Source organism: Alosa pseudoharengus, unplaced genomic scaffold (assembly GCF_046254945.1).
Source record: "Alosa pseudoharengus isolate Yale_2024_CS ecotype anadromous, Long Island Sound unplaced genomic scaffold, YU_APseudo_1.1 YU_APseudo_1.1_scf_20, whole genome shotgun sequence".
Classification (NCBI taxonomy): Eukaryota; Metazoa; Chordata; class Actinopteri; order Clupeiformes; family Clupeidae; genus Alosa; species Alosa pseudoharengus.
This window is the reverse complement of record NW_027468664.1, coordinates 29774463-29802368: the sequence shown is the minus strand read 5'-3', so window position 1 is coordinate 29802368 and position 27906 is coordinate 29774463. Positions and strand designations below refer to the sequence as shown.

Here is a 27906-nt window from a genome sequence, read left to right as displayed (position 1 = left end):
GTATATTTATCAAAAAGTTGACCACTTTAAGCCTTTATATTATTTTTCCGCATATATTGTCCGCCATCTTGAATTTTGGCACTGAAAATGAAGAAAAAAATTGGAAACAGGTTGTTTTGTATTCAATGGGGTCCTAGCAAGTAAAAAAACACCAGCTGCAAAAATCTATATGAATCGTTCCTGTGTGCGTGCGTGTGTTTATGTGTGTGGATATGACATGGCTTTGGCTGACATGTTCAAAACTGCACAGAACTTGAAGTGTAGGATCTTTGACACCCTTCACCCTGCATGCCAAGTTTCGTGGAATTCCGTTCATGGGGGGCCATATCAGCTACATGCACACACACACATACACATACACACACACACACGCACAAACACACACACAGCACACATGTACGCTCACGCACATGCACACACACAGACACACACACTTACATGCACGCACACACACAAACAGACACGCACACATGCACACACACATACACGCACGCATAAACACACACATTCACAGACACAGGCATGCACGCACATACACACACACATAAACACACCCACACAAAAAAACACTCACAGATGCAGGCAAGTAGACACACGCACACATACACACACAGAGATAAACACACACACACGCACACACACCTCCCATTACCCCCCCCCACACACACACACACACAGAGAAGCACACATATACACAAAATCAAACACACACTGTGCACACACTCGTTTACATACACAGAAGTAGGGGATGGTAGGTGACGGAGACAAATTGACAAGCGTGATTTAATTTTGCGGAGAGAATGTGCAAGACTGGGCGGCGGTCATATTTTGTACCGCTCTGCAATACATCTGCTGTAGTTAAATTACATTGTAATAAGTATGTATATCTAATCTTATTCAGTATCTTGACTGTGTTTGCAGATGATTCAACCCGTCAGACCATTCACTCATATATACTGTCTATAGTTAAGATCTTAATCTTACGAAGAAAGAACACTGGAGACTATGAATTGATTTTAACCTCATCTCAGGAATACTGTGATGTGGACAAACGTTTTAGCAAAACTATGAAGGGATGTGACATGGTGGGCATAGAAATAATGACACAGAAAGGCATGTGGAATTTTCTTCCAAAATGTAATTACAATTTCATTAAAACAGTATATACAAAGCTGCAACCTAAGCATGGATTATCTATACTATTGTAAAAGTACTCACATCTCATCATCATCTAAAAAATTAGATGGTCCTATTTTTGAATTGATTAAAAAATAACTATCATACTGTATACTCTTTCCTGAAACAACGTGTCATCATTGGTTTATCTACAGTATGTGACAGCTATTCCATGGCACTGAGTGAAAATCTGCAGACCATCTGCAGTGAAAACCTGGACTGGAGGCTCTGTCAGAAAAATGGACCTAATCATGGGGAAGATGAGTAGAAAATATTGACAGCTCACGTGTCACAATGTACCTAAATAATTTTATTATAATAATAATGAGTGGCCAGTGCAGTCACCAGATCTCAACCCTATTGAGCTGTTGTGGGAGCAGCTTGGTCGTATGGTATGTAAGAAGTGCCCATCAAGTCAATCCAATTGTGGGAGGTGCTTCAGGAGGCGTGGGTTGTAATTTCTTCAGATTACCTCAACAAATTGACAGCTAGAATGCCAAAGGTCAGCAAGGCTGTAATTGCTGCAAATGGAGAATTCTTTGACAAAAGCAAAGTTTGAAGGACAAAATTATTATTTCTAACCTTGACTATGTCTTGACTATATTTTCTATTCATTTTGCTCATTTGATGAATAAAAGTGTGAGTTTTCAGTTTATGGGCTACAGTGCACAGCTGGAAAGTTATGTATAGATTAACTTGGTGTGAATATACACACAGGGGAGATTCTTTCTCCAGTCGTAGCTGAGTAGCCTGATGGTATGCACAGTGCATACGGCCATACACCTGCAGGCGCCAGAGGCCACTAATAATTTCAGATAGGACCAAACACGCATTTGCCAGGGCTTCAGCCCGCATGTAATTTCCAAAGTATACAGACAAAGCCTATTTGAAGCGTGTCCTCGGCCTGAACCTGTGTTCCTCCAATGCCGTCATCCTAGTGGGGTCCGGGGACATGCTCCCTCGGAAGATTTCAAATTTTGTATATTTTAACGATTAATGCATCAATCTGGTGCACTTTGAAAAGAAATTCAGAGGTTAGACTTGCTTTTTATCTATGGATGATGTAAATATTTCTGCTGTAGCCTAAACTATTTTGCACTTCATAATTTTGATTGATTTTCATTCTGATCCGTCACCCACCACTCACCACACATAAACACACACGCACACACACATACAAAAACACAGGCACACACATCATATTTTGTACCGTTTTGTGGTACATCTAGTTTCTGTATAGACTAAAGGCCCATTTTTGCTGAAGTGAACTCTTCACAGCAAACTAGAAGAAAGGTTAGTAAACTGTTTGTTTCCTATATTTTGGGACAATATATGAGAGAATATTTCCTTCTTGATATCTTTGTTTGCTATTAAACATCAGATGGAGAACCTTTTTTAAGTAATTTATTGTTGTTTATTTGTGTATTGGTGTCCAGACTCATGCTCATATTGACTCAGGTGATATAATTTCAGACAGCAACTTTTTAAATGTCATTTTGCATTTGTTTGCCTTTGCTTTGCTGATTCTCATCCTGACACCTGGAGCTGCTTTTGGAAAGGTAACCTCGCCACTAATCACTTGCAAAAAACATGATTACATCAGTATTTGAGATGATTGTATGTGTCTGGGTGCAGCCAAAGCATGAAGATCCTGTCAGAAAACAGGAGACTTCGCTTGACATGGCAGAGATGTCTTTTGATGATCAATACACTGCGAAGAGAAAATGTCCCTCTTGGTAAAGAATACAAATCCAAAAGAACTGAAGAGGTCAGAGAGCTTCAAGGATGCTTGGAGTGAAGAAAAGCAGTGGTGCACTCATAAATACAATGCAGATGATTGCTGCATTGCCTTGTATGTGTATTTAACACCACAAATATCTAAAGTAGGGCTGTCAATCGATTAAAAAAAAGAATCTAATTAATTACATACTCTGTGATTAATTAATCTAAATTAATCACATATATATTTTTTGCTGAGAAAGTATTTTAAATATTTAAATTCAAATGAATCATTGAATAATCAGCATTAGTGACATTAAAGTTCAAAAACTATTTTATTATTATTTTCACTGTTCAAATAATGGCCATAATAATCTATGATATGACCTAATATGCTGAGGAATAAATTCAAAAGTGCTTCGGGAAGAAGTTTTTTTCACATACAAGGCATTTCATGCCACAGATATAACCTAGGGGACACAATGACCAATGAACACTCCCATCAATGTCAACACTATTTCGGTCCATTGATGTGTGACTTTAGAGTTGACAAACTCCAGTGATATGCAAATTCCTTGCTGCAGACATTGCAGAAGACTTTATTTTAATCAACACTTTATTTTTGTCAACACCATCAGGCCGTTTTTTAAAAGTAAATGTTCCAATCAATGATCTAGGCAGCACATTTTCTTCTCTCTCCTTCATTTTACAGTAATGGTTACTAACTAGAACTGCTCGGGGTCAAAGGTCATACGAAATCGATTAATCTGCGCTATTTTTTTTAATCAGTTATTTTTTCTCAAATTAATTAATCAAAATTAATAAATTATTTTGACAGCCCTAATCTAAAGCTTTCGATGCTGACACTGGTGTTGGGAAAAAACAATACACACATTGGTATTCCCTTCACTTTTTCTTAACATACAGTATGTGTTACAAATTCTGAAAGATATAGATATACAGGTAACTCTTTCCTTTGATTTCTCTGATCCATGTTCATGTAGTGCAGATAATGATACCAAACTGAAGAGTGACAACTTGTAAATAGGCTTAACGATCTGAAAAACAGTTAGTTTAAACAGCACTATAATCCTATAATGATTTATAATTGTTTAGGCGTACCAACAAATTTGTCTGGGCCATTCTAGAATATCTTCATAAAATAAGCAACAAATCTAGCCTTGACAGCTATTCAGAATTTAAATATGGTACCACACCATTGGCACGTGATTATGGGATGTATTTCAACTGATACATGGGGGAAATGCCTCTGCACACAACTGGATAATCCTACCGAATCAGATCAGCAAAATTTGTGAATCCGTCAGGCCAAGTCAAGCCAGCTGCGGTGAATGATGACAAATTCAGCTCCTCAGGCACACTCCATCTTACTGATGAAATGCTGCCATCTACTGAGTAGATATTGAGAAACATAATGTCACGTAACACGTTAGTGAATGTTGGACTTGAGGATCAGGAAGAACATTTTAAGTCAGTAATGTAAGGGAAATTATAGGACTATTGTAAAGTTATGTAGGCCTACTGTTTGTCTAGAGCAGGGGTCTCTACCAGTAACTCCCCACCTGTTTCTGAGCTCTTAAAATGAAGTGTTCAAGGAAAATGTTTGCAAATTTGATAACAAAGTCACTTGGTAAACCTGATAAAATTCCTATTAAATCAAATTCACAATCTACACAGACAGAAGGTAAAGGAATTGAAAGGAGCGTTAAAATGCATACAAAACTTATTCAGCTGTTTTGGGTGGAGATCAGCTATGTGAATACATGCTAATAGCCTATAAAACATTAGTAGCTCTCGGCCATGTTCATTTTGTCAAAGTAGCTCTTGGAGAAAAAAAGGTTGGAGACCCCTGGTCTAGAATATATTTCTGCATGATAGCAGCTTGGATTTGGTAGCTTTGAGATTTTACAGCCTTAGCATAAATCTTCAACGGGACCTTCAACCCGAAGAAAAAACAGTGGATTTTTCAGTCATCCCACACTCTTTGTGATACTGTCTGAGCACTTTGAAGGACCTTCATAAATCCTGGCACAGAAAAAGCCAGATTAACTGGTTTCTTGGTGTTTTATGCCCCCAACGTTGTCTTCAAGGCAATGCTACCTGGAAGGCGCTATGGTTAGGCATGGGTTAGGGTTAGGTTTAGGACAAGGTGCCTTAAGTCAACGGTGGCAGCGCTGCCTGGAAGACGACATTGGGGGAATAAAACACCATCGAGCGAAGAACTGATTTACTCAAACTCACGGGGTCAAAGGTCAAACTCACATGGAGTCATACATCAACTATTCTTTCGACAAACTGTTAGTGCAAACTGTTATCTCCTGAACACATTGAAGGATCCTCATCAAAGGTACAGACTAAATCACTATGAAGGCTTGATGTATTGCTTAGGCACTGAAGGTTGCAAAGCTAGTTAGTTCCCAATTAGGTCTTGAAGCATTGAAGGGTAAATTGGGGTTAAACCTGCAGAAAATGCATTAAGAAAAATTGCAGGAATGGTGTGGTAGGGTTGAACAGTAGGCTATTTGTGGCCAGTGGCCTGCAGACTCATTTTCCTGGATATGCCAGACAATAAATAATTCAAAATATTTCAAATGTAGGCCTACACATTTAAATGGAATCCTTTGACCAGATTTTTTGGCCAAATTCGTTGCAGGATCTGCAGTAAAGCCAGAATTAGCTACTTCTAAAATATTATAACTGTCAGTAACTCCTAGGCCTAAGCCCAAAATATTCAGCAAAGCCATCACATTTTCGCCTTCATCCGCGCAGGTGTATGCTTGTGGAACTGTAGCCTATTTAACACACCCTCTTCCCCCCCCTGTAAGTGTAAACGTTCATAACGGTGGCTGCGACAACTTGTTGCTCAGTCAGTGTCGGTGGTCATTTCAGAGGAACGTAGAAAGTAACAGAGAGCAAGGGGAAAGTAACAGAGAGCAAGTTCATATGTCGTACTTGGACACCGTTACCGTTGGTCATTGAAAGAAGCGTTTCACTTACTACACTCTGCTGTAGTTTGACCGCTCGGCTTTGGCTGTCCGCCATCTGACACTGGAACTTTACAGTGGAAAGCATGATTTTCAGAAATTATTGCATCTTGGCAAAGAAGACTGCGCGAGTGTTCGTTTCGCGTAGACATCAACTTCCGATTCAAATCTGGCGAAGGTAGGCTACATTTCTACATTACAAGTAATTAATCTCCAATCCGTGCACAATTAACTATCCATTCAGTTTAGATTTGCCCTTTACTCAATGGACTTCTTGAGACAGAAAGAGTTAATCTTGGAATCCATGCAAGCTAAACTATCGCGATACTACGCCATTGTTGTACACCAGCCATAGCCATGGTTCTGTGTGAAAGTCTAAAGCTTTGCAGTAGGCCTATGACAGAAAATGTAATTTTATCCCATAATAGCGCAGATATGAACGTTTTTGCTGATGTCTCAGTCTCCGTAGGCCCTCGAGCTCAATGGCCGTGTGTCCCGTGCTGTCGGTGCGACCTATCCGGGCACTGGTGGATGAAAAGTTTCAGATAGTTGTGACAAATTTACACCCAAAACAAGAGGTAACGCTTCACTCCTTACATCAGTCCGAAGATAACGACTACTGGGAGGCGTTTGGCCATTATATCAGCGACGCAGATGGAACAGTTATAGGTAGGCCACTTACACTTAACTTAAACTATATGGTCATGTCATAGCCTACCGTTTTACCATAGGTTTTACCAGAGAATGTCTAATAAGGGCTTTACCTAGGCCAAATTACGGCGGCTGGGAGGGGACATGGTGAGAAAATAAACTGCAAATAAAGTGCCAGTCAAAAAATTACAATATCGTGTAAAAGTTCCATAATTTACTTCAAAAAGATAACTTTCATATATTATTCTAGATTCATTCCACATAAAGTGAAATATGTCAAGCCTTTTTGTTTTAATCTTGATTACATATCAGTACAGCAAAAATCCAGAATCTCAAAATATTAAAATAATAGTCTGGTTTAGTACACACAACCGATTGAATTGATATAACTATGACTATAAACTTGTTGTTTTTTCTCATAGTCATGGAAGATGCCAGTAAAGGTGGGACCTATGTTGGAATTGAACCAATGGGTCTCCTTTGGAGCTTGCGACCCGTTCCTGGTAGCAGAGACGGACTCAGGTGCCGTAACCTTCAGCCAGAATAATGTCCACAAGGTACTGTCTGATTAGGTCAGTCATAATACCTCTCTGTGATGTTTTAGGTTGCGAAAGAGAGACGTCTTGTCACCAATGGTGGTGAATATATCCGTGTATAAAGGTCACATGACCCAGGAGTTCTCTGAAAAGGACACCTTGGCCACGGTTGTCACGGAGAGATGGTACCTGGCTCCAGGTGTGCAGCGTGTGGACATCGGGGATCGAGGGATTAAAGGCACTCTCTTCATACCACCAGGTACAATCCCCCTCCCATAACACACACACACAAACAAACATTTTGAATGATTTTGCAAACCATGCTTGTTTGTGTAATTGTGACAAGCATAATTAAATACTTTCATTTTTGACAAATTTGCAAATATTAAAAATTGTGAAAGTGGACTTTGCAGATTTGAGAGATCAGACCACACGTTTTGAAGGAGTGTTTGTGTTGACTTTGTCTGACATGGTTATGCATGCACATTGCACACTTCATACGTGTGTATGAAAATATCTTTGTGTGTGTGTGTGTGTGTGCAGGCCCAGGACCCTTCCCTGCAGTGCTGGACATGTGGGGAGGGGGAGGGGGTCTGGTGGAGTACCGGGCGGCCCTCCTGGCCTCACATGGCTTCGTTTCCATGGCGCTAGAATACCTTCCTGCATTTGAACAGCGGGCAGTTGATGTTGATACCGGATACTTTGAGGTGTGTGTGTGTAAGTGAGTTTCTGTTTGTTGTCAAGTCAAACAAGTTCAACCTGTAACCTTTCACCCAAATTCTCATCATCGTGTGTGTGTGTGTGTGTGTGTGTGTGCGCGCATGCTATAGACAGCATATAAGGTCCTGCAGACCCATCCTCAGGTGTCTGAAGACAGAGTAGCTGTGCTTGGTCTGTCCTTTGGGACCTCAGTCACATTCACAATGGCAGCGTACTCTAAAGTTGCACAGGTGAGTCTCTCTGGCTCTCTCTCTTGCTTGCTCAAACACAGTCTGTCTCTCACACAACACTCAGTTGTATGTTCATTTTCTCAAACACTTCCCAAATGAATACAGGCAAGTCTCTGGTCTGGTATGGTGTTTCTGTCTGTCTGTCTGTCTCTCTCTCTCTCTCTCTCTCTCTCTCTCTCTCTCTCTCTCTCTCTCTCTCTCTCTCTCTCTCTCTCTCTCTCTCTCTCTCTCTCTATACTGCACACACACGCACGCACACACTTTCACACACACTTAGTTAAACATAGATTCACATGTACAGTTGTTCTGTAGACAGAAAGAATGAACACAGTAATCCACGGAAAGATCTATGTTACAATTTTCAGTGAAACAAACCAAGAGTTCATCATACAGTATTCCTGTAAGTCTGTTGGGATGTGACAGGTGAAATGTGTATATACTATCTCAAACCTTCTATGGAGTAATGTTTGCTCATGTCTCTTTCAGCCCCGGTGTTGCGTGTGCATTAGCGGAAGCCATGTTCACCCTGTTAACAAGTCTTTGTTTGAGGCCTTCCAGTACATTATGAAGTGAGTAGTGAGTACTGGGAGGGGTTGCGCATGTGTAACCTGCGTTGTGCTAGTGTAAAGGTAGCCAGCTCCTACGTAGCTGTGCAGTATGTGCGTTGTGTATACTTCCCTCCCGACACATTACGAGATGTGCTAGCAAGATATGCTAGGGCCTATATAGCTCACGCTCGACTCCCAATCTGAGGTGCTGCAAATTGCAGGTTTCTACTCCGGGCAATTCAGAAATTACCACAGGTTCTTATTAACATTCATCTAACCCTCTGTCCAACTCCAAGCATGTTCACAGAGAAATATCTCATCAAACTTTTTGCGGAATACTCAATTTGTGAATTTGAATCCACCTCTAGTCTTGTATAGCATGCCAGCATTTCATTATGGTGCCTCTTCTTTGGTTCAGTATAAAGAAGCATAGACAAGTAAAAACACATCATGAGAGTTCACTTTAGTGTGATTATTATTGGATGTCTAAAAAGGAATTTGTTTGTGTATCTGTCTGCAGGAAAATGACAAAGGCACGTATCGATGAGAACAATCATGTGATCTGGAGAGATGTCATTCTACCCATTCCCACTGAGCCAGACCTTAAAGTGGATGTAAGTGTGTGTGTTTGTGTGCATGTGCGTTTGCATGAGAAAGGGACAAATAATGCTTATTTCAGTACCTCCACCTTATATTTTTGATGAGCATACTTGACTTGTGTTTATGCATGCAGGTGGGCCGGATAAAGTGTCCTCTACTGATTGTGATTGGTCAGGATGATCAAAGCTGGGCTACGGTGGAATCTACAGAAGATGTGAGTTAATCTGCCACTAAAATCAATTGAATGTTATTCTAATTGAGATCAATTAAATGTTATTCTCTTCTATAGAAGCATCTACTAAATTAATAAATGTAAATGTCAATCACTCACTCTCAATCTTGAATGCTAATTAAACTTTATGACCACATGTGTTAATTGTTTTTGTGTGTGTGTGTGTGTGTGTGTGTGTGTGTGTGTGTGTGTGTGTGTGTGTGTGTGTGTGTGTGTGTGTGTGTGGACACAGATAGAGCAGATGATGGAGTGGGCGGGGAATCGCCACCTCCTGACGGTGTTGTCGTATCCAGACGCAGGTCACCTGATCGAGCCGCCTTACACACCTCACATCCGCTTCAGCAATTTCGTTACACAATTCAACAGGATGAAAGGTACGTACACACCAGTGGCGGGTGCTGCTCTTTGGAACAGGGGAAGCTCTGATAAAAATGGTCAATTATTAAATTAATATTATTAAGGTGCTATATTGTTTTTTGAGGGCAAAAATTATCCCCAAACCCAGAATAGACCAAACAGTAGGCTATAGAGTTGGCATGGCAGACATGGAAGCTTGGGGGGAGTTTAGGCTAGCCTTCTAGAGTTATTTCTCTGTGTACGTTCATCTGCCTTGCTGTTTTATTTTTAATCTCCCCTGGTGGGCTTTTAAAATTCAAGTAAACATTAGCATAATATAGCCTACACCGTTATATAGCGCGCTATCTAACTTAGCCTAAATACACAACTGAAACAAAGGCAAGCCACAAACTCTGTAACTCCACATTACGTTTTTATTTACAGTATGCTATTTACAAAGACAAATAGAAACCGACTGTATTGCTCACAAATTATGAATGAACTTGAACAACTTCCTGTCAGATTGCGACATATGCTGTCAATCAAAAAGAGTCCAGCCTCTATGACGGTTCCTCCAATCATCATACAGAAGCTCGGCGTCTGGGCCATCCCACTGTCCCATTCACTCCCAGAGACGCCGGGCTTCCCTGGAAATGACGACTTTGTGGCGCTTGTCCAATAAATGTGTAGCTTTTCTGCACTGAGGTGTGAGATGTAATAGTGTTATTTGATGCGATTTTCTGTGATATTTTAGAGGAGGCTGAGCTTCCCCTGTAGTCTTAGCAATAGAGCAATCGCCTCTGGTACACACACACACACACACACACACACACACACACACCCTTCCTAATCTGTCTGTTGTGTTGCAGTGTTGATGCTGTGGGGGGGTCGGACGAAGCCTCATGCACACGCCCAGGAGGACTCATGGGAGAAGATCCTCCTCTTCCTCCAGAAACACCTTTACCAAGACTTACCACCAGCAGCCAAACTCTGATTAAACACATTATTATCGCTTCTTAATTAGTCAAGTTAAGGAAAACTGGAGACAAGTTAAGGAAAACTGGAGACAGGCTATGTAGCTTAAAGAATGACATAATCAGGCCATATAGAATGCAACATGTTCATTAGCCTAACTTAAACATGCGTAACTAGTGTCAATTTAAAGATCTAGCCAGTATCTATGCTGTTTTCATGGACAGCAAGAATCCGCTTTGTTCATTGTTTTAAATAGGCTACGTTGTTTGTTGCTGCTACCCATGTTATCTCCAGTGGTTCAACAGTTTCACTTGCTCAGATGCGCGCACACATTGAATGAGTGCTCACACCACTACCCCCTAATGCCTCTTTATTTGATAACACTAAAAGAAATATTTCCTATTCTGGAAAATGTTTAGTTTCTTTTTCTTTAGGTCTGAGGTTCAATGATAGCCTACCATTCGATTGTGCCAGAAATGATCCGCGTACCAGCAATCTCCTCGTCGAGGAGGCCCTAACCCTGCAGATCATAGACAGAGAAAGCATGCTCTGGGAACAGAACACAGTTGCATGTCCATTGTAGCCATGGGTCTGTCTACACTAAAAATGACAAGTGTCTTGGTGCGGCCGCACACCAGCACCTCCACTTCCAACGTCAATGGCCATGTTTGAACCGTCTCACTCATTCGTTCGTTGTTTAACAAACGTTTTAAGCGTTTTAAGCGTTCCTATTTGAAATGCAGCATATGCGTGTTGTTTAATAACTTTGAAACGGTAGAGCCTGTTCCTTTAAAACATAGCCAAAGGATGTATTCTTGATTTAGTATAGACCAAATTTTAGACTTATTCTCAAATTCAGATTGTGTTAGGGGAACGGGATTATTAGCCAATTTCAATTGGACAATTTGACCGGAGATATTTAATTTTGTCGGACATTTCATTTTTTTTCCGGCCAATGTCCTAGCCTGGAAAATCCAGACCCTGGTAATCTAGAAAGATTAAGGGTCTGGCCACGAACAATGTAATGGCCCAACTCGAGGGGCGGCACCAAGCATGCATTTGAAAATCTCACTGCACGCAATTGGATAACACTAGACCAATGTTTACTCTGAATGATTCCGGACTTCGACGCAATTGGATAACACTACGACCAGGGCCGTAGTCACCATAGACTTTGCCCAATATTCAGATGTGACCAAAATGTCCCTCCCAATATTCGGACATAGAAAAATAAATAAAGAAAAAAACGCTATAGGCTACTACAGGAAACCATCTGAAATGCAATCAAATGTAAATAACGCAAAAATTAGTGACCTATTGATGGTTTCATAGAGAGTAGCCTACACTGTGAGTGGTTTTTCCTGGAGGTTTTGCGTTTATCGTTTGAGGCGTGTGCTATCAAAAGCTTCCTGCACGTACCCTACTGCGGTGCGGTCTGTCAACAATATCGCAAAAGATACCGGTACAATTCTCACAAAACTTGTTGGAAAGGTGTAGCACTATCTAAGGACACCCCATTCATTTTTTGAAGCTGATCAGACTCAAAGGGAACTTTGAAGCATTTTCCATATTGTAGCCTATTTTCTCGCAATGATAGCGAAAGTGAAACATAGTGCCCTTTTATTTGAATTTGTGTGTGTCTGTGTCATTCATTTCTTTCACATGTCTTACAACATAAACTAGATGTACCGCAGAGCGGTTCAAAATATGACCGCCGCCCAGTCCAGCACATTTTTTCCACAAAAATAAATCACGCTGAAAGGCCTATATGATTCTAACTGTCTCACTAAATTGCATTATCCACACTCAATTCTCACTGGTATCTGCTAGACAACAAGTACCAAAACATGATTAGTTCATAGATTTCACATGTAAAATTAATTTTATACCTCACCTCCATCTTGCCTGTTCATAATTCTGAGAAATTCTTGAATTGTGTGCATGTACATGTTTATGTTATGTGTGTGTGTGTGTGTGTGTGTGTGTGTGTGTGTGTGTGTGTGCGTGCTTGTGTGTGTGCCTGCGTATGTGCCTGTGCATGCAAGCGTACATATGTCTACTGTGTGAGTATGTGTCATACGTATGATTACTGTGAATGTGTGTGTGTGTGTGTATCTGTTTGTGTACATGAAATGGGTTAACATGCCCCCTGGAGGCAAACATACGGAAAAAATGGTCATCCTAGGCCCTACAGTTCTCAAGATATTCACAGAGAACTGTGTCTGCCCTACCCTCCTTTCCAGTCCAGCGGGGGGGCTACAGATCAAAACGAAAAACGACGGTTCCATGCTATCCATGTGGGGTTACATGCCCACCAAGTTTTGTGTACCCCGGTCTTTCAGTGTCCCGGGAATCCTTGTTGGTGTAGGTCACTAAATGTACACATAAATTATTTTATTGTAAGGCCCCCCATGAACGAAAGTACACAAAACTTGGCATGCATTCGGAGGGTGTCATAATGATCCTACACTTTTAATTTCGTGCAGTTTTGACCTTGTCAGCCAGAGATATTGTGATGAAAACACCTAATTTTTTGCTTTTAAATTTTTAACTAGGTGGCACTATACATGAAATAAGTGGTAATGGGATGGGTTGACATGCCCCCTTAAGACCAACATACATAAAAAAGGTGGACCTCCTAGGCCCTACGGTTCTCAAGATATTAACAGAAAACTGTCTCCGGCCACCTACAGGCCAGTTGGTGTATAGTAACATAAATTAATTTATTGTGTGGCCCCCCATGAACGGAATTCCACAAAACTTGGCGTGCATACAGAGGGTGTCATAATGATCCTACAGTTCCAATTTTGTGCAGTTTTGACTATGTTAGGTCACAGATACCTGCGATTACAACACCTCATTTTTACTTTTTTGTGTTTAACTAGGTGGCGCTAATAATGAAATGAGTGGTTATGGAATGGGTTGACATGGCCCCTTGAGATCAACTTACAAAAAAAAAATGGTCCTCCTAAACCCTACGGTTCTTGAGATATTCACAGAAAACTGTGTCTGCCCTACCCTCCTTTCGGGGGTCCAGTCCAGCGGGGGGGGGGCTACAGATCAAAACGAAAAACGATGGTTCCATGCTATCCATATGGGGTTACATGCCCACCAAGTTTCGTCTACCCCGATCTTTCAGTGTCCCGGGAATCATTGACGGAAATTTGGGCATGCGAAAAAGAAAAAAAAAATGTTGCATCTTGCATGTTACATCCATGCAGGCAAAACGTAGCACTCAAATGTGGCGACGGCACAAAAGTTGAAAAAAACTTTTACAATGGCGGTGATAGCCTACAGTTAGTTAATGTGAATCGCGGACAATAACCAAAGAAAGGAATTTACACCTCCATTCACCAAATAAAGGCTGTGTTTCTACATGTTAACACAAAACATTTCTGTCAGAAACCAGCCTATAATGCATAGGGTAACTTGAGGTGAGTCAGACAGAAGAGGGACCTGTCTTACTATCTTGAATCCCATCCCTTTCAAACTAGGCTACCTTAAAATTGTGTGATTAGCCGCCAGAATAATAAAATCAAAATACAAAATATGATTGGGCTATAGGTCCAAACAGTCGACCCGTTTGCAGTGATAAGTATGCTGATATGACTTAATAAATACAAATCACAATGAAATGCATTTCATCTTAGTGTTTTTTTTTTTTTGTTGTTGTAAAAATATCTATTGACATAGGCTAATTTAACAGTATGAGGGCATAGCAATTAATGTATAAAACTAATTTAGACATATTGCAAAATGCAAAATTAAATAAATGTAAAGATTTTCAAGTGGAGTTTCAATGTAGATGCAATCATTTGGCATACTATGGCCTCACTTTGGGTCAGTTTTGGCTACTTTTTGGCTGGATTTTGGGCTCTCTTTCGGATGGTTATGGCCATATTTTGGAATGCCACAATTGGTTTTGGGTGAGTTTTGGCCTCCTTTTGTTTTGATTCTGGCTTGCCTAATTTGGGCCATATATGGGCCGTACATCCCTCCAAAACTCTGCCAAAATGCCAAGCCAGTTTTGGGCCAAATTTGGGCCAAAATGAATGTGCTATCTGGGTATGCCCAGGGGTTCATAATCCATCCGTGCTTATGTCCGTCAAAAGTTTGGTATATCCTAATTGACTGACTTAACTAATGACTTGTTTGTGATTTTAATAATATTTTTGCATGGCAGGAAATGTATTGAAATTTTGTTATTGAAATTCACACCGCACCACAGATTTGGTCCCCCCCAATGTTGAAATCATGGCTACGGCCTTGACTACGACTAATGTTTACTCCAACGTTGCAGCGATGTCGTCATCAGTTTAACTTGCCTCTGGCCCGCATATATCAGATACGCCGATTTGATTGGTTCCCCGGGATGCAAGGGGTAAAAGTAACGTGCGCATCATTGCCAGAGTGTCTCGCAGAGACAATTCCATTGTGCTCTCACGAGAACTCTGGAGTTCCAGGGTACCAATGTCCGGCAATTACCGGACAACGGAAACCCTGACACACACACACACACACACACACTACCAGGACCTACCACCAGCAGCCAAACTCTCAACACACACACACACACACACATACACACTCTACCAGGACATACCACCAGCAGCCAAACCCTGATAAAACACACACACACTTCTCTCCAGCAGGATTCACTGCCAAATCAGTGTGGAAAATAAAATTGGTTCATGTTCCTCCAGGTCACCATGTAACCCAATATGTTGCGTGCCAAGAAAACATGCAGGTTATCAGGTTATCAAATGTGTATTCATTTCTGAGTGACAGGTCTGTGAAAGTCTGGTATTTGACCCTGTCAGGAACAATTATACTATGGCCAGGTCAGGAATATGTTCATGAATACTGAATAAATAAAAGAGTAATGTATTGCCAGAGAATGTCAAGTAAGTGTCCGTAGACTCTGGTATGGCCATAGACAGTAAAAGAAAGGGTATGGCTAGGTTTGGACTTTGGCGTCCGGTAAACGTCACGTGTGTGGGCGGAGCTCTGACTGTGGGGTCTGCTGGGTAGCTAGCAGAGAGAGAGACCGACCATTCTCTGGAGACACACTTTATTAAAGAGTATCAGAGAACTTTGGTAAACATTGGAAATGTCGATTTATCCCAGAAGATGAATGTGTATGATGTCAGCCTTCGTGTGTCAGCGAACTCAATGGCCGTGTGTCCCGTGCTGTCAGTGCAACCTACCCGGGCAATGGTGGATGAAAAGTTTCAGATAGTTGTGAGAAATTTACCCCCAAAACAAGAGGTAACACTCCATTCATTGCATCGGTCCGAGGATAAAGACTACTGGGAAGCGTTTGGTTATTATATCAGCGACGAAAATGGAACAGTCACAGGTAATATTGAAGTTAAAAACGTTATCAGCAGGTTAAAGCGGGTTTCACTCCATCTTAACCAGCTAATACTTGATCTTTACATTTTATACGAGTTAAAAAAAAGATAATCTCAACCGATAATCCTCGGCAACACGCAGAAATCGTCCCTATTATCCTGTAGTGTGTGAGGTCGGCATGCTAATCAGGCGAGCGACCTTATATTATTATCCATTGTGTTTTATAACTCTTCTGAACAGTTTAGGTGTCACAGGGCATTCACATGTGCTGCTCTGTGTGTGTATAGCTTTTGGTGACTTTACGCCACCTAGTTAGGGAAAGTTAGGCTTTTTTTTCGCCAGTCTGAAAGAAAAAAAATCTTACCAATAGCTTTTTTTACTATGTGTTTCTATAGTCTAACACCTCCTAATTTATCCACGGCCAAATCCTCGGGGAAACACCTGGAGAGCCCATCAAATTTGGGGTGCCCAGAGGGACTGGGCGAGAAAAATAAAAAATATTTTTTTTTTTACCAATATGCTTTTGAGATGTCTAACTAGGGGTGATGAATCTATCCCCTATCCCCCCCCTTTTCTCATAGTAGTAGAAGATGCCAGTAGAGGTGGGACCTATGTTGGAGTTGAACCCATGGGTCTCCTTTGGAGCTTGCGACCCGTTCCTGGTAGCAGACACGGACTCAGGTGGCGTATCAGCTACAATAACATTCAGGAGACAGTCTCCGATAAGGTCACACTGAACATGATCTTTGTGATGTTTTAGGTTACGAAAAAGAGACGTCTTGTCACCAATGGTGGTGAATATATCCGTGTATAAAGGTCACATGACCCAGGGGTTCTCTGAAAAGGACGCCTTGGCCACGGTTGTCACGGAGAGATGGTACCTGGCGCCAGGTGTGCAGCGCGTGGACATCAGGGAACGAGGGGTCAAAGGCACATTTTTCATTCCACCAGGTACATTCCCCCACTCGGTCTTTCTCTCACACATCTACACACTCACTCAACTATGACGGCTGTAAGGTGATTTTGCAAACTATGCTTGTTCATATAATTCTGACATATTTAAATACAAACTAAATGTCACAATTTTGTATGCAGAACTGGGGAAAAGACGACCTGTTGCATCTATAGGGCGCTGCAGATTTGAGAGTTCAGACTGCTAAAGAGTCTTTGTGTTGGTTTGGTATAGCATGGTTTTGCATGTGTATGCTTCATATTTGTGTATTCTTCGTATGTGTGTGTGTGCAGGCCCAGGGCCCTTCCCTGCAGTGCTGGACATGTGGGGAGGGGGAGGGGGTCTGGTGGAGTACCGGGCGGCCCTCCTGGCCTCGCATGGCTTTGTTGCCATGGCGCTGCAATACCTTGGTGCAGACGAAGAGCGGACGTCTGATGTTGAGACTGGATACTTTGAGGTGTGTGTGTGTGTGTGAGTGAGTGAGAGTGAATGAGAGTCTGTCTGGTGTCAAGTTGACATGGACAAAATTCATCTGTGTTTTGTAATTTTTTCAAATTAAACTGTCATTTTGTAAATGCTTCTGAGAAATATATTAGGCTAGCCTGCTTCACTACCTCTGCTTTGGTCGCAAGCTTCCCTCTGACTTCTAACTATTCATGCGTTTTCTATCTCTCTCGCTCGATCACTCACTCTGTACACACTTTAAGTTGATCTTAAAGGAACCACACTGTAATTGCTGCTGTACCATGGAGGACAGGCCTATTATGTGTTTGATCCGTCATTGGTAATAGGCTTATATTATGTAAAATGGCTGCAATTAAAATGGAGATATCATAGGGCTTATTGTATATATTATTTTCCAAAGTAAATTTGCAAGAAACTAGGTATAAAAACAGGGTTTTTATAACAAACAAGATTTTCTTCAGAACCGTGGATTTTATGTGTTGTTACACCAGTACTATGCCTACATTCTGCTCAACTGGCGTGTTTGCATGTGTTGCAGACGGCGTATAAGGTCCTTGAGACCCATCCTCAGGTGTGTGCAGATCGGGTAGCTGTGCTCGGTCTGTCCTTTGGAACCTCTGTCACACTCACACTAGCAGCGTACTCTAAAGTCGTACAGGTGAGTCGCGCTGTCTTTCTTTCTGTCTGCTGTCTTTTTGCCTAGCGGTGTCACAGTTGTTCTGTAGAATGAACAGATAAATATATAAATAAATGCAATAATTCAGTGTGATTTCAATGACAAATGTGTGCTAAGATGAAGTTAAGATGTCATACAAGTCTGTTATATACAGGATAAACGTATAAATATTGTTTTATTATTTCAAACCTTCTATGCAGTGATGTTCACTTTCATGAACATTTCACTGATATCTTTCGTGTTCATGTCTCTTTCAGCCCCGGTGTTGCGTATGCATCAGTGGTAGCCATGTTCACCCTGTCAACAAGCCCCTGATTGAGGTCTTCCAGGTCATGATGCAGTGAGTACTAGGTGGAGAGTGCACTATGTATGAGTGCACCAAGTAAAAATAGTTTGTATGAAACCTCTACACCCATGGTTGTCAAACTGGGGTACGCGTACCCCCAGGGGTACGTGGACTGATTTCAGGGGGTACGCAAAAAAATATCTAAGTCATATGCCTTTTTTTTAAACGTTTTCTCTATCCCACGTTGGTAACTTAACTTCCGCATTTGCACTGCACATTAAAAACTTATTTTCTCCGCATTAACAAAATATTCGAGAGTGGAGACAGAGAGGGTAAAACAGCGTTTCTCAAACTGTGGGCCGCGGAGACATGTGTCAAGGCTGCTTGGCTCAAAGCAGAACTGACATAAAATGGGGGAGACCACACCTTAGCGTTTCAATATAAATACATAAGTTATTTACATAAATAGAAAACGTCAGTATAATGTATAAAAGCAAAGTGTCGTGCAAAGTGTGTCTAGGGGAAATGAATAACCAAAACAAAACGAGACGAAGACGGAGGGAGCTCCCAGCAAGGGCTACACGACCGGCGACGGCTCTCTCCAAGCTCTCCCCATAGAAGCAAGCCACAAATGAGCGATAGGCCAAGAGCGCGTCCATGGGAAACCCGGCCTTCTTATATAGTCCAGCCCATTAGCTACTGGGCACCACCCCTCACTCAGCACCCTGCAGGAGACAGACAGGCAACACATAGAATAAAGGGGCGGAACCCCAAGAAGTCAACAGGGTCGTTACAGTCCCCCCCCCCCTTCGAAACAGAGGTGGGATGCTGCACTGGTCAATAACATCCAAGAATTTAAACTATAAAACAATAAACTATTTCAAGGCATGACATCAATCATTACTCCACCATGACATAGAATCCAAGACACCACTACAAAACCTTAGTTTAGAGGTCACACCAACCACCACCAAGTGCATTGCCTATCTCACATTTTTTCCCATACCCCCCCAAACCTCCACTTCCTGATCCACCAGCAATCCAGGGCCCTTGGAAAGCACTTTAAAGGGGTGGTTCAGGATTTTGGACATAAGACCTCATTTCCAAGTAAGCAAGTGTGATATTTATCAGTGGAGACCGTTTTCAACACGTTTCATCCAGTCCTTGTAATTGCAGAGTTCGCAGGTGCTAGGCTAGCGCAAGTCAACCGTATGTGCTAGCCTGCCACTAAAGACAGTCTTACCCACTCCAAAGTACACCCGAGGCAAATTCCAGACAATCGATGTAAATGTCTGTGTTGATAGAATAGTGTAAGAAATACAACTACCCTCGCATCGCGTTGCAATAGTTATACTTTGGTCCCTGAAGTTGGTAGTAGTCATTTTGCATCTCAGCAGCGGACTGATATTACCAAGGCTACTACTAAGTATCCCCATTGGAGTGCGCTTTACTGTTTACTTTTCGGCGCAGTACTACTAACCGGAGCAAGTATAATTCCGTCGTGGTAAGAAACTAGTCCCTCAAAATGTAATGCGATCGTTGAAATGCAAGGATAGAATAACGTTAGAAATAACAGTATCAATAGAGACATTTACATCGATAGTCTGGCGTTATAATTTATTTGCCTCGGGTGTACTGTGGAGTGGGTAAGACTGTTTTTAGTGGCAGGCTAGCACATACCGTTGACTTGCGCTAGCCTAGCACCTGCGGACTCTGCAATTAGAAGGACTGGATGAAACGTGTTGAAAACGGTCTCCACTGATAAATATCACACTTGCTTACACCCCTGATATGACGTATTTCCAAGTGGTAGTGTTACAGGAACAAGGCAAGTTGTAGTGTGTGCAATTAAACAGGGTCAACCATGATCCAAATACCTCGGCCTCCCCAATTTGATGCGTTCGTCAAGGCCAACACAATAACACAGCTGACGAACAGGTGGACCACCAACACCTATATTGTTTTCCATGGTGTCAGTACAAGTAAACATATCTGAAATCGAAGCACAAAATGACCAAATCCAAAACTTGAGTTCTGAGCTTTTCTCTGAAAGATAACCTACCAAGCTATCCAAATTAGCCAAAATTTCTGAAAAGTCAAGCTTTGGCTGCAGTACTGGGTCAACAGTGCCACCACGGTCAAGCTCTGCTGCCACCATCGGATGACTAAGCGCACTGTTAACCACAGCCAGCGCAGCAGATGACACATCCACACAAACCAGACAAAAACTGTGACCTGGCGAATCGTGAGACTCAAGCAAGTTAAGGTCACATAACTGGGTGGGTATATTCCTGTCGGGGGTAAGGAATGGGTAGTCACGCTCAGACACTCGTTGGAACCTAGAATAAGGGCCAGCAAATTTAGCACTAAATGGTGGACTGGGCATACGCAACAAAGCCATGACCTGATCGTATGGACTAAATGCTCGTTCCATCACTTGACCAAACACTTTTCTCATGTCTTGCTGGGCCTTACTCAAATTTTCACGGCCCATCTTGCAGGCCAACAGCAACCTCTGACTGAACCCCTTCACATTGTTAATCACATTCACTGGAGCTTTAAGCTCCTCCAAACCATTATTCAACAAGGACAAAGGTCCCCGGACCTGATGGGCAAAAACAAAATCAGGTCTGAAACCCATGTCAGTTTGCACCACCTCACATGCTGTCAACCGCAGCCACGGTACACCCTCCTCCCCATTACCTTGAGCAACAGCTACCTTCTCACAGGAAAGAGTAGGTGGCGACTCAGGCAAGGTAAAATTAACACAGTCCAAATCCAACCCTTCTGACTCTTGGTGTCCCTCCAGGTCGGGACTCATAGGCAGAACAGACTTATGGTTTACTACAGGTGGCGGTGGCATCTCTGGCCACACCCGCCCCCCTGCCAAATTATTTCCTAAAATCACGTCAACTCCTTCTACTGTCAGTGACGGACGAACAGCCAAAACCACCTCTGCTTTCACAAGTTCTGACTCCAGAACTACCCGATGGAGCGGAACAGAGATAGTATGCATCCCAATACCTCGGATAAGGGCAAACAATCCAGTGTCGGACAGATCAGAGAAAGGCAAAGTTGATCACAAAATAAAAGATTCTGACGTTCCTGTGTCGTGCAAAACACACACCGGCACTCTCTCGTCACTCCCAATCAACGAAACATACCCCTTAGTTATGAATGGGTTATAGCTCTCACTAGCACCTCCACAAGGAAGACGTCGTTCCGAAAGCAGCACCTCCCTGACTGTGTCAGTGCTCTCACTCACTGAACTCAGAGGGACACCACTTGCTGAAGTCATATTTGATTGTTTTATACACTGCTGTTTCTCAGAACACGCAATCCTGACCGCACAACCGGCACCCTTTGGTTGAAACCTACTACGTCGCCTCTCCTGCAAAGCAGGGCATTCGTTTTTTCAGTGACCCGTCTGCAAACAATAATTACATTTATCCTCTGACTCAGTGTTTTCCTTGTAATTAAAATCATGCTTGGGTACATTAAAATGACGAGGACGAAACTCTTCCTGATTATGGGCATGGAAACTATGCTTGTGAATCAAGACATATTTATCAGCGAGCTCGGCTGCCTCAGCCGCTGTTTTAACATCGTGCTCACTGACATAAGTGGCAATACGTTCTGGTATGATGTTCTTAAATTGTTCAAATATCATTAGCTCACACAGCCCTGCAAACGTATCCACACCCTCAGCTGTGCGCCAGCGATTGAAAAGCGCAGCCAAATCACGCACCAGCTCTAAATGTGTTTGCTTATCGTTTTTACGCCAATTTCGAAATCGTTGTCTATAGGCTTCGGGAACTAATTTGTAAGCTTTAAGAATAGACCGTTTAACTGCAGCATAGTCTTTCCGCTGTGAGTCCTCCTGGGCTTTGCCAGAAATTACACTCTGTAAAAGCAAAATACGCTCTGAATCTCTCCAGCCGTGGTCATCTGCAAGTATTTCAAAGAGAGAAAAGAAAAGGTCAGGCTCGCGCTCATTAAACTTGGGTAAGAGCTTAGACATATGTGACAGCTTGTCCTGTTGCGAAGATGCTCTCCCCTCTTCCAACAGTTTTAAACGATGTTGTTCCTGCCGCAATTTATCATACTCTAATTCTCTATCCTTTTCTCGTTCTCTCCTTTCCCGTTCACGTTCACTTGCCAATAATTTGTCTCGTTCCAATTGCATTTCCAACAATTTCATTTGCTGTTCAAAAGTTAACGCCGATGTGAGTTGAGGCGTCGAAGTCTGTGCCACCGGCTCCGGTAATGGATTAAGAGAAATTACCTCTCGTTCACCCAGCCCCTCCATAACTAACTGCAACAACGCGTCTTTCTTGATACCTTTAGGAATCAGTGACTCAAATCCGTAGTGCTCCGCTACTTTAACAAGTTGAGCTTTAGTTAAACTTCTTAAACTATCTGCCGAAGGGGCAGCCAAAAAGTCACTCGTTTCCATTTATGTTTCCATTAGGCCTACAACAAACATCACTTAAACCAAACAACAATCAAGTTATGCCAATCAATACAAAACAATTCCAAACAACTCTCGCTCAATTTGCTCTTTCACGCTAAAGTTACACGTCTTGAAAACTAAAAGTGGTTTCCGACACAATGAAGGACTACAAACAATTCAGACTGGAGCGCCCTGCATCTAAATCCCCCCGCAAAACCAAAACCTATTTCCAAACTCTAATCTTCACGTGTCTTCGTGATTGAGCTGAAAGCAGCCCCCCTCGTTCAACATGCAAAAACAACAAATAAGCAGGAAATAAAACAAAACTTTTAAGCGGTCTCACCTATGGCAGGGTGTTCACGTTGCTCCAAGGTAATCCAATTCGCTAATTTTTCTCTTCTTTGTAACAGAAACCACCAAATGATCGAATCAACAAGACGTGCGCTCAAAAAGTTTGTTCCGACCAACAAACCTGAATGAAAAACGACGGAACTCCCATTGTTCGCGTCATACTGAAATGAACCAATCACTACGGGGGTTCCCCCAATTACAAATCAGCTGGGCCTATTAAGTTTGCTGCAACTCACCGAAATCAGCAAACTGTTGCGTTCAACGGCACAATGAAGGCACAACCAATTTATCCCAAAAAACATCCAATTATTTTAAATCTCCACGGCCAAAATCCCCGGACGAGTCTCCCACATGTCAAGGCTGCTTGGCTCAAAGCAGAACTGACATAAAATGGGGGAGACCACACCTTAGCGTTTCAATATAAATACATAAGTTATTTACATAAATAGAAAACGTCAGTATAATGTATAAAAGCAAAGTGTCGTGCAAAGTGTGTCTAGGGGAAATGAATAACCAAAACAAAACGAGACGAAGATGGAGGGAGCTCCCAGCAAGGGCTACACGACCGGCGACGGCTCTCTCCAAGCTCTCCCCATAGAAGCAAGCCACAAATGAGCGATAGGCCAAGAGCGCGTCCATGGGAAACCCGGCCTTCTTATATAGTCCAGCCCATTAGCTACTGGGCGCCACCCCTGCACTCAGCACCCTGCAGGAGACAGACAGGCAACACATAGAATAAAGGGGCGGAGCCCCAAGAAGTCAACAGGGTCGTAACCAGGGGGTCAAGAGCGTGCAGATTAGCTTCGGCATGTTAGCATACGCCATTTTCAAATATGGCGCTGCATGGAGCATTTGGAACCAGCTCCATGCACGAAAATCCGTGTTGGGCACGAGCTCTCATGCGCGTACATGTTGGTGGGCGGGTACCTATCCGGCGGCTACAGCCAAACGTTATTCAGTGCGTATTTCTTGAGGATCCTATGAGAAGACGTGGATATTATGGTTGTTTATCCATCATATGACAAATAAACAAATAAAGAAAATTGTATTGATCTTGTTCCGTTGTTGTTTGTCCCGAACAAACATAGCCTAAACATGATTAAAGACAATAAATTACACAACAGCGGCATAAAGACCTTGTCTCGTTACACCATGGGTCTCCAACACGTTGCTCTCAACCTATAGCCGCCCCATTTGGAGCTTGCCAGAGGCTGAAGCACTAGGCTACTACATTTAAACACAATTATTGCCGCGAGGCATTCCAGCCTACGAATTTAATAAAAAGTAAACAATGCATAATTTAAAAAAAAACTCAATTTAGGCTACCTCGCTATGCAATAAGGTTTCCATTAGAGCACAGCGCACGTTCAATGAATGAAAGAAAGGCCTTGTCTCGCAATAAACAGCTGGAAACACTTTTTCAACTACACGAAACTTTACAGTGATCATCAAATACCCTCTAGATTTAAATGCCCATCCGTCTCAACATTTAACTATATAATAAAAGTCAAAAAGTAAATTAAATCCCATACCAAAACCGAAAATCGTCTGCGTTTGATAGCCTGGTATGCCGCTCCAAACAAAACGCATGTCTCACAATAACGTACAATTGTAAGAAATAAAGGTCTGCCTCGAATAAGCCTACCTCAATTAAATACCTGTGCTTTGCAGCCTAAGTAAATAGCAGACCCTGGACATAATTTAGGATTTACGGAAAGTATGCAATCATACGATGTTGGACGCCAGGCGATGCTCTGGCCGTCTACTGTGCCTCTGACACCGCTGCCTCATTTGGATGGTAACTCCACAGGTGAGCGCGAAGATTGGATGTCGTGGATGCGTAAGTAAACTGTTTTTTGCTGAGTCCGCAGACAACCTTCTCTTTAACCGTTACTTTACCTATGCTGTGTACAACTCAAAGTAAAGACACCACATTTTAGATGAGTTGGGGACGTAATTGTCCGCTCAGGCTGACCGTTCTGTGCGTTATCTTCAATACTATCTTCAATAATATTGAATATCTTCAATATTATTTTCAAAACAGGGTGGCTATTGAGGGCTCTGGCTCCAGTCATTATTGTGGCTACTGGCTATTATTGGCTTGATTTGGTCATGGGCCAACGCTAGAATACGTTTAGAGCACCCGCTATGAGATGGCAAACAATAAAATAAAAAACAAACTAATCATAGACTGTAAAAATGTGCTACACTTGGCACTAAAAACCGAATAGTTTATTTATAGTTCGACTACGGATATTTCACGTCATGTTCGAATGCATATTTGCAGCAGAACAGCAGGCAGACTGCTCTTAATTAGAGCCGCTGTGTTATCCAATGAAATTAAGTTGCGCTTCAGGGCGACTCCACTCGGACTCTATGCGCGTTCCCGAGCAACTTTTCCTTCTTCTTGTTATGAGGCAAGGACTTTATGTGCATTATCGCCACCCTCTTACTGGAGGACGACTCTCTTTTTACAGAATATCCAATAAAAATCGACGTTGGTCCATGCGTCATATCCAGCTTTGTAACTTGGCGCATGGTCAGAGCCGACTGGCGCTGGATCCGAACCCCAGTGTTCAAGATGGCGTTGACTATGAATTGGCCGGATTTACTAGCCTAGCCTCCACCATTCACTTGTATGGAGGGCGGGACTTAGTCACTCTCTCCAGTTATATATAATACCTCCATGGTCGTAACACATGCCAACATGCCAGGTGGGGCACGAACTGACGTGAAAAACAGGAGTTTTTTTTATTTATTTTTTATCTGTAGCCTAGGCCCAGGTAGCACCCGATGCGCAATGGACGCACTGTGTTATTCATAGGGAAGCGCTCGTGTCAAGGCAGCTTAGTTAGTCCCGAACTGAATGAGATTTTGAACGAGGTTGTGAGAGTGGTGAATTTCATCAAGACCCGGCCCTTAAAAGCGTGTCTATTCTCCGCACTTTGAGAGGAGATGGGAGCTGACCAAAAGGCTGTACTGTTTCACAGCGAGGCAAGGCTTTCCCGAGGTAAAGTGCTGTCGCGTGTTTGAGCTCCGAGTCGCCTCTTCTTGGAGGAAGAGCGCATGTTTGAATCTACAAGCACGTTCACTAATGAACATTTCTTGACGAAGCTGGCCTATTTTAGCGATATATTTGGAAAGCTCAATGAGTTAAATCTCCAGTTACAAGGCAAAGACAAGCACCTAGCAGATAAGATCACTGCATTCAACAAGACGATTGTGTGTGAGATTAATTGCAGATCTATTTAAAATCATTATATTCAGCACATTTGTAGGCCTATCATATGTTGACTATTGATGAGATTTGTATCATATGTTTATGGTCCTATTCACTATTCTCGACAAAATTGATAAAAAATAAATATTAATAAAACAATTAAAAAAAAACTTGTTAACAATTGGTGGTGTTGGGGGGTACTCCGGAAGATCATAATGTCTCAAGGGGTACATGCCTGTTAAAAGTTTGGGAACCACTGCTCTACACCGTCAAGACGCCCCCTACTGGCCGAGCATATGTACTACAGCGTTTCTACTCAGGTTTTTGCATGTCCGTCTGTTTTCATTTCTGAAACAACATAATGTGGATGCAAAACTTCTTGAATACACAAAGGAAATATATTGTTTCTAAAACCTTTGTTCTTGTGTGGATTAAGTTTTAGTAGCCACTACTAAGCGCACTGGTAAAACCGATACATGGTAGGACTTTCTGAAGCTGGGCTTACACTAGGGCTGCACAATTAATCGAATTTTAATCACGATCGATCGAGCGATATTAAAAATGCGTGCTCTATCCATAGAACCAACCTGGCAACCCATAGAACGCTCCGCTACAAAACAAATCAAGCGCTCCTTAAACTTGTCTGACCATGTGCCTGCAGGCAGCCTACCAATGACCGCTGTTCCCTGCACTGCTCAGCCTGATGCACTGCTCAGTTTGTATGCACTGTGGACTAATAGCATTATGTTAACTATTAGTAGGCTAGTTAGATTATACAAAAAAACGACGATCAAAAATCAAATGTGTGGTATGTGTGGCGCAGCAGAAGGCCAAGAGCTTGTCCCCCGAAACGGATCATCCGTTGTTCGAAAATATTTCGGATTTCAGGCAAGTGAAGTTAACCAAAAACATAAGCAAAGCAGGGCTCTCAACTCATACCGTGAAACACATCACATGACGTAAACCACACATGCCTTTTTTTTTATCACGTTAACTTTTAGTCCTTGTTTGCTTCCTCCGATATAGCCTATAATAAGAGTTGAGCTAACGACGGGATCCGTGAATTTATTCATGTATGTTATAAGCTACATGTGCAACCTACAATGCATATGCGTTTCAAGACACAGCCTACGCAAAACGAGTGAACAATAATGAAAATGTAGCCTACACGTCAGTGGTTTAGATATCACGAATGACTAAACCAGGGGTGTCCAAACTGCGGCCCGCCACGCACTTTAATCCGGCCCGCCGAGCATTTATTAGTTTATTATAGGCTGCTCGCTATTTCTTTCCAGCAATACACGACGTTGTGGTCAACTTTAGGCTACTGCAAACTGCTTTACACTCTTCTTAGACAACGTTTACAATGTAAATGTCAAAACAGCTTGTTACATCGAGATAGATAGTATCTCTATAGCAG

The 27906-nt window shown here is 42.2% G+C and overlaps 2 protein-coding genes across 5 annotated transcripts in view; both read left to right on the top strand.

Annotated features, from left to right (window-relative positions):
- Positions 1-5750: 5750 nt before the first annotated feature.
- LOC143136368 (peroxisomal succinyl-coenzyme A thioesterase-like) lies at positions 5751-12527 on the top strand. 3 transcript variants are annotated; one of them, XM_076297052.1, is made up of 11 exons: positions 5751-6078; positions 6370-6569; positions 6974-7073; positions 7156-7346; positions 7631-7794; positions 7918-8037; positions 8524-8606; positions 9106-9199; positions 9319-9399; positions 9650-9791; positions 10623-12527. In XM_076297052.1, the coding sequence occupies exons 1-11, from the start codon at positions 5987-5989 to the stop codon at positions 10745-10747; spliced, it is 1392 nt and encodes a 463-aa protein (XP_076153167.1). In that variant the 5' UTR covers positions 5751-5986; the 3' UTR covers positions 10748-12527. The 3 variants fall into 3 exon arrangements, with proteins under 3 accessions (XP_076153167.1, XP_076153166.1, XP_076153168.1); XM_076297051.1 differs by having other exon boundaries at positions 6361-6569; positions 10623-12526; XM_076297053.1 differs by lacking the exon at positions 5751-6078 and having other exon boundaries at positions 6246-6569; positions 10623-12526.
- A 3243-nt stretch (positions 12528-15770) lies between these two features.
- Positions 15771-27906, top strand: part of LOC143136369 (acyl-coenzyme A thioesterase 5-like) — a 15191-nt gene continuing 3055 nt past the window's right edge. Inside the window, exons 1-6 of one of the 2 annotated variants that reach the window (XM_076297056.1) lie at positions 15771-16087; positions 16668-16764; positions 16844-17034; positions 17329-17492; positions 18039-18158; positions 18434-18516. In XM_076297056.1, the coding sequence (XP_076153171.1) occupies positions 15859-16087; positions 16668-16764; positions 16844-17034; positions 17329-17492; positions 18039-18158; positions 18434-18516 (884 nt within the window). In that variant the 5' untranslated portion in view covers positions 15771-15858. Of the gene's footprint in view, positions 16088-16664; positions 16765-16843; positions 17035-17328; positions 17493-18038; positions 18159-18433; positions 18517-27906 lie in introns of both variants that reach the window. The other variant, XM_076297055.1, reaches the window with a different exon arrangement.

Excerpts from the sequence above, each read along its gene's own strand:
- LOC143136368 (XM_076297051.1), top strand. The coding sequence starts at position 5,987 with ATGATTTTCAGAAATTATTGCATCTTGGCAAAGAAGACTGCGCGAGTG. Across the intron at positions 7,074-7,155 it reads GGTAGCAGAGACGGACTCAG|GTTGCGAAAGAGAGACGTCT; the intron begins GTGCCGTAACCT and ends GTGATGTTTTAG. Across the intron at positions 8,038-8,523 it reads CGTACTCTAAAGTTGCACAG|CCCCGGTGTTGCGTGTGCAT; the intron begins GTGAGTCTCTCT and ends TGTCTCTTTCAG.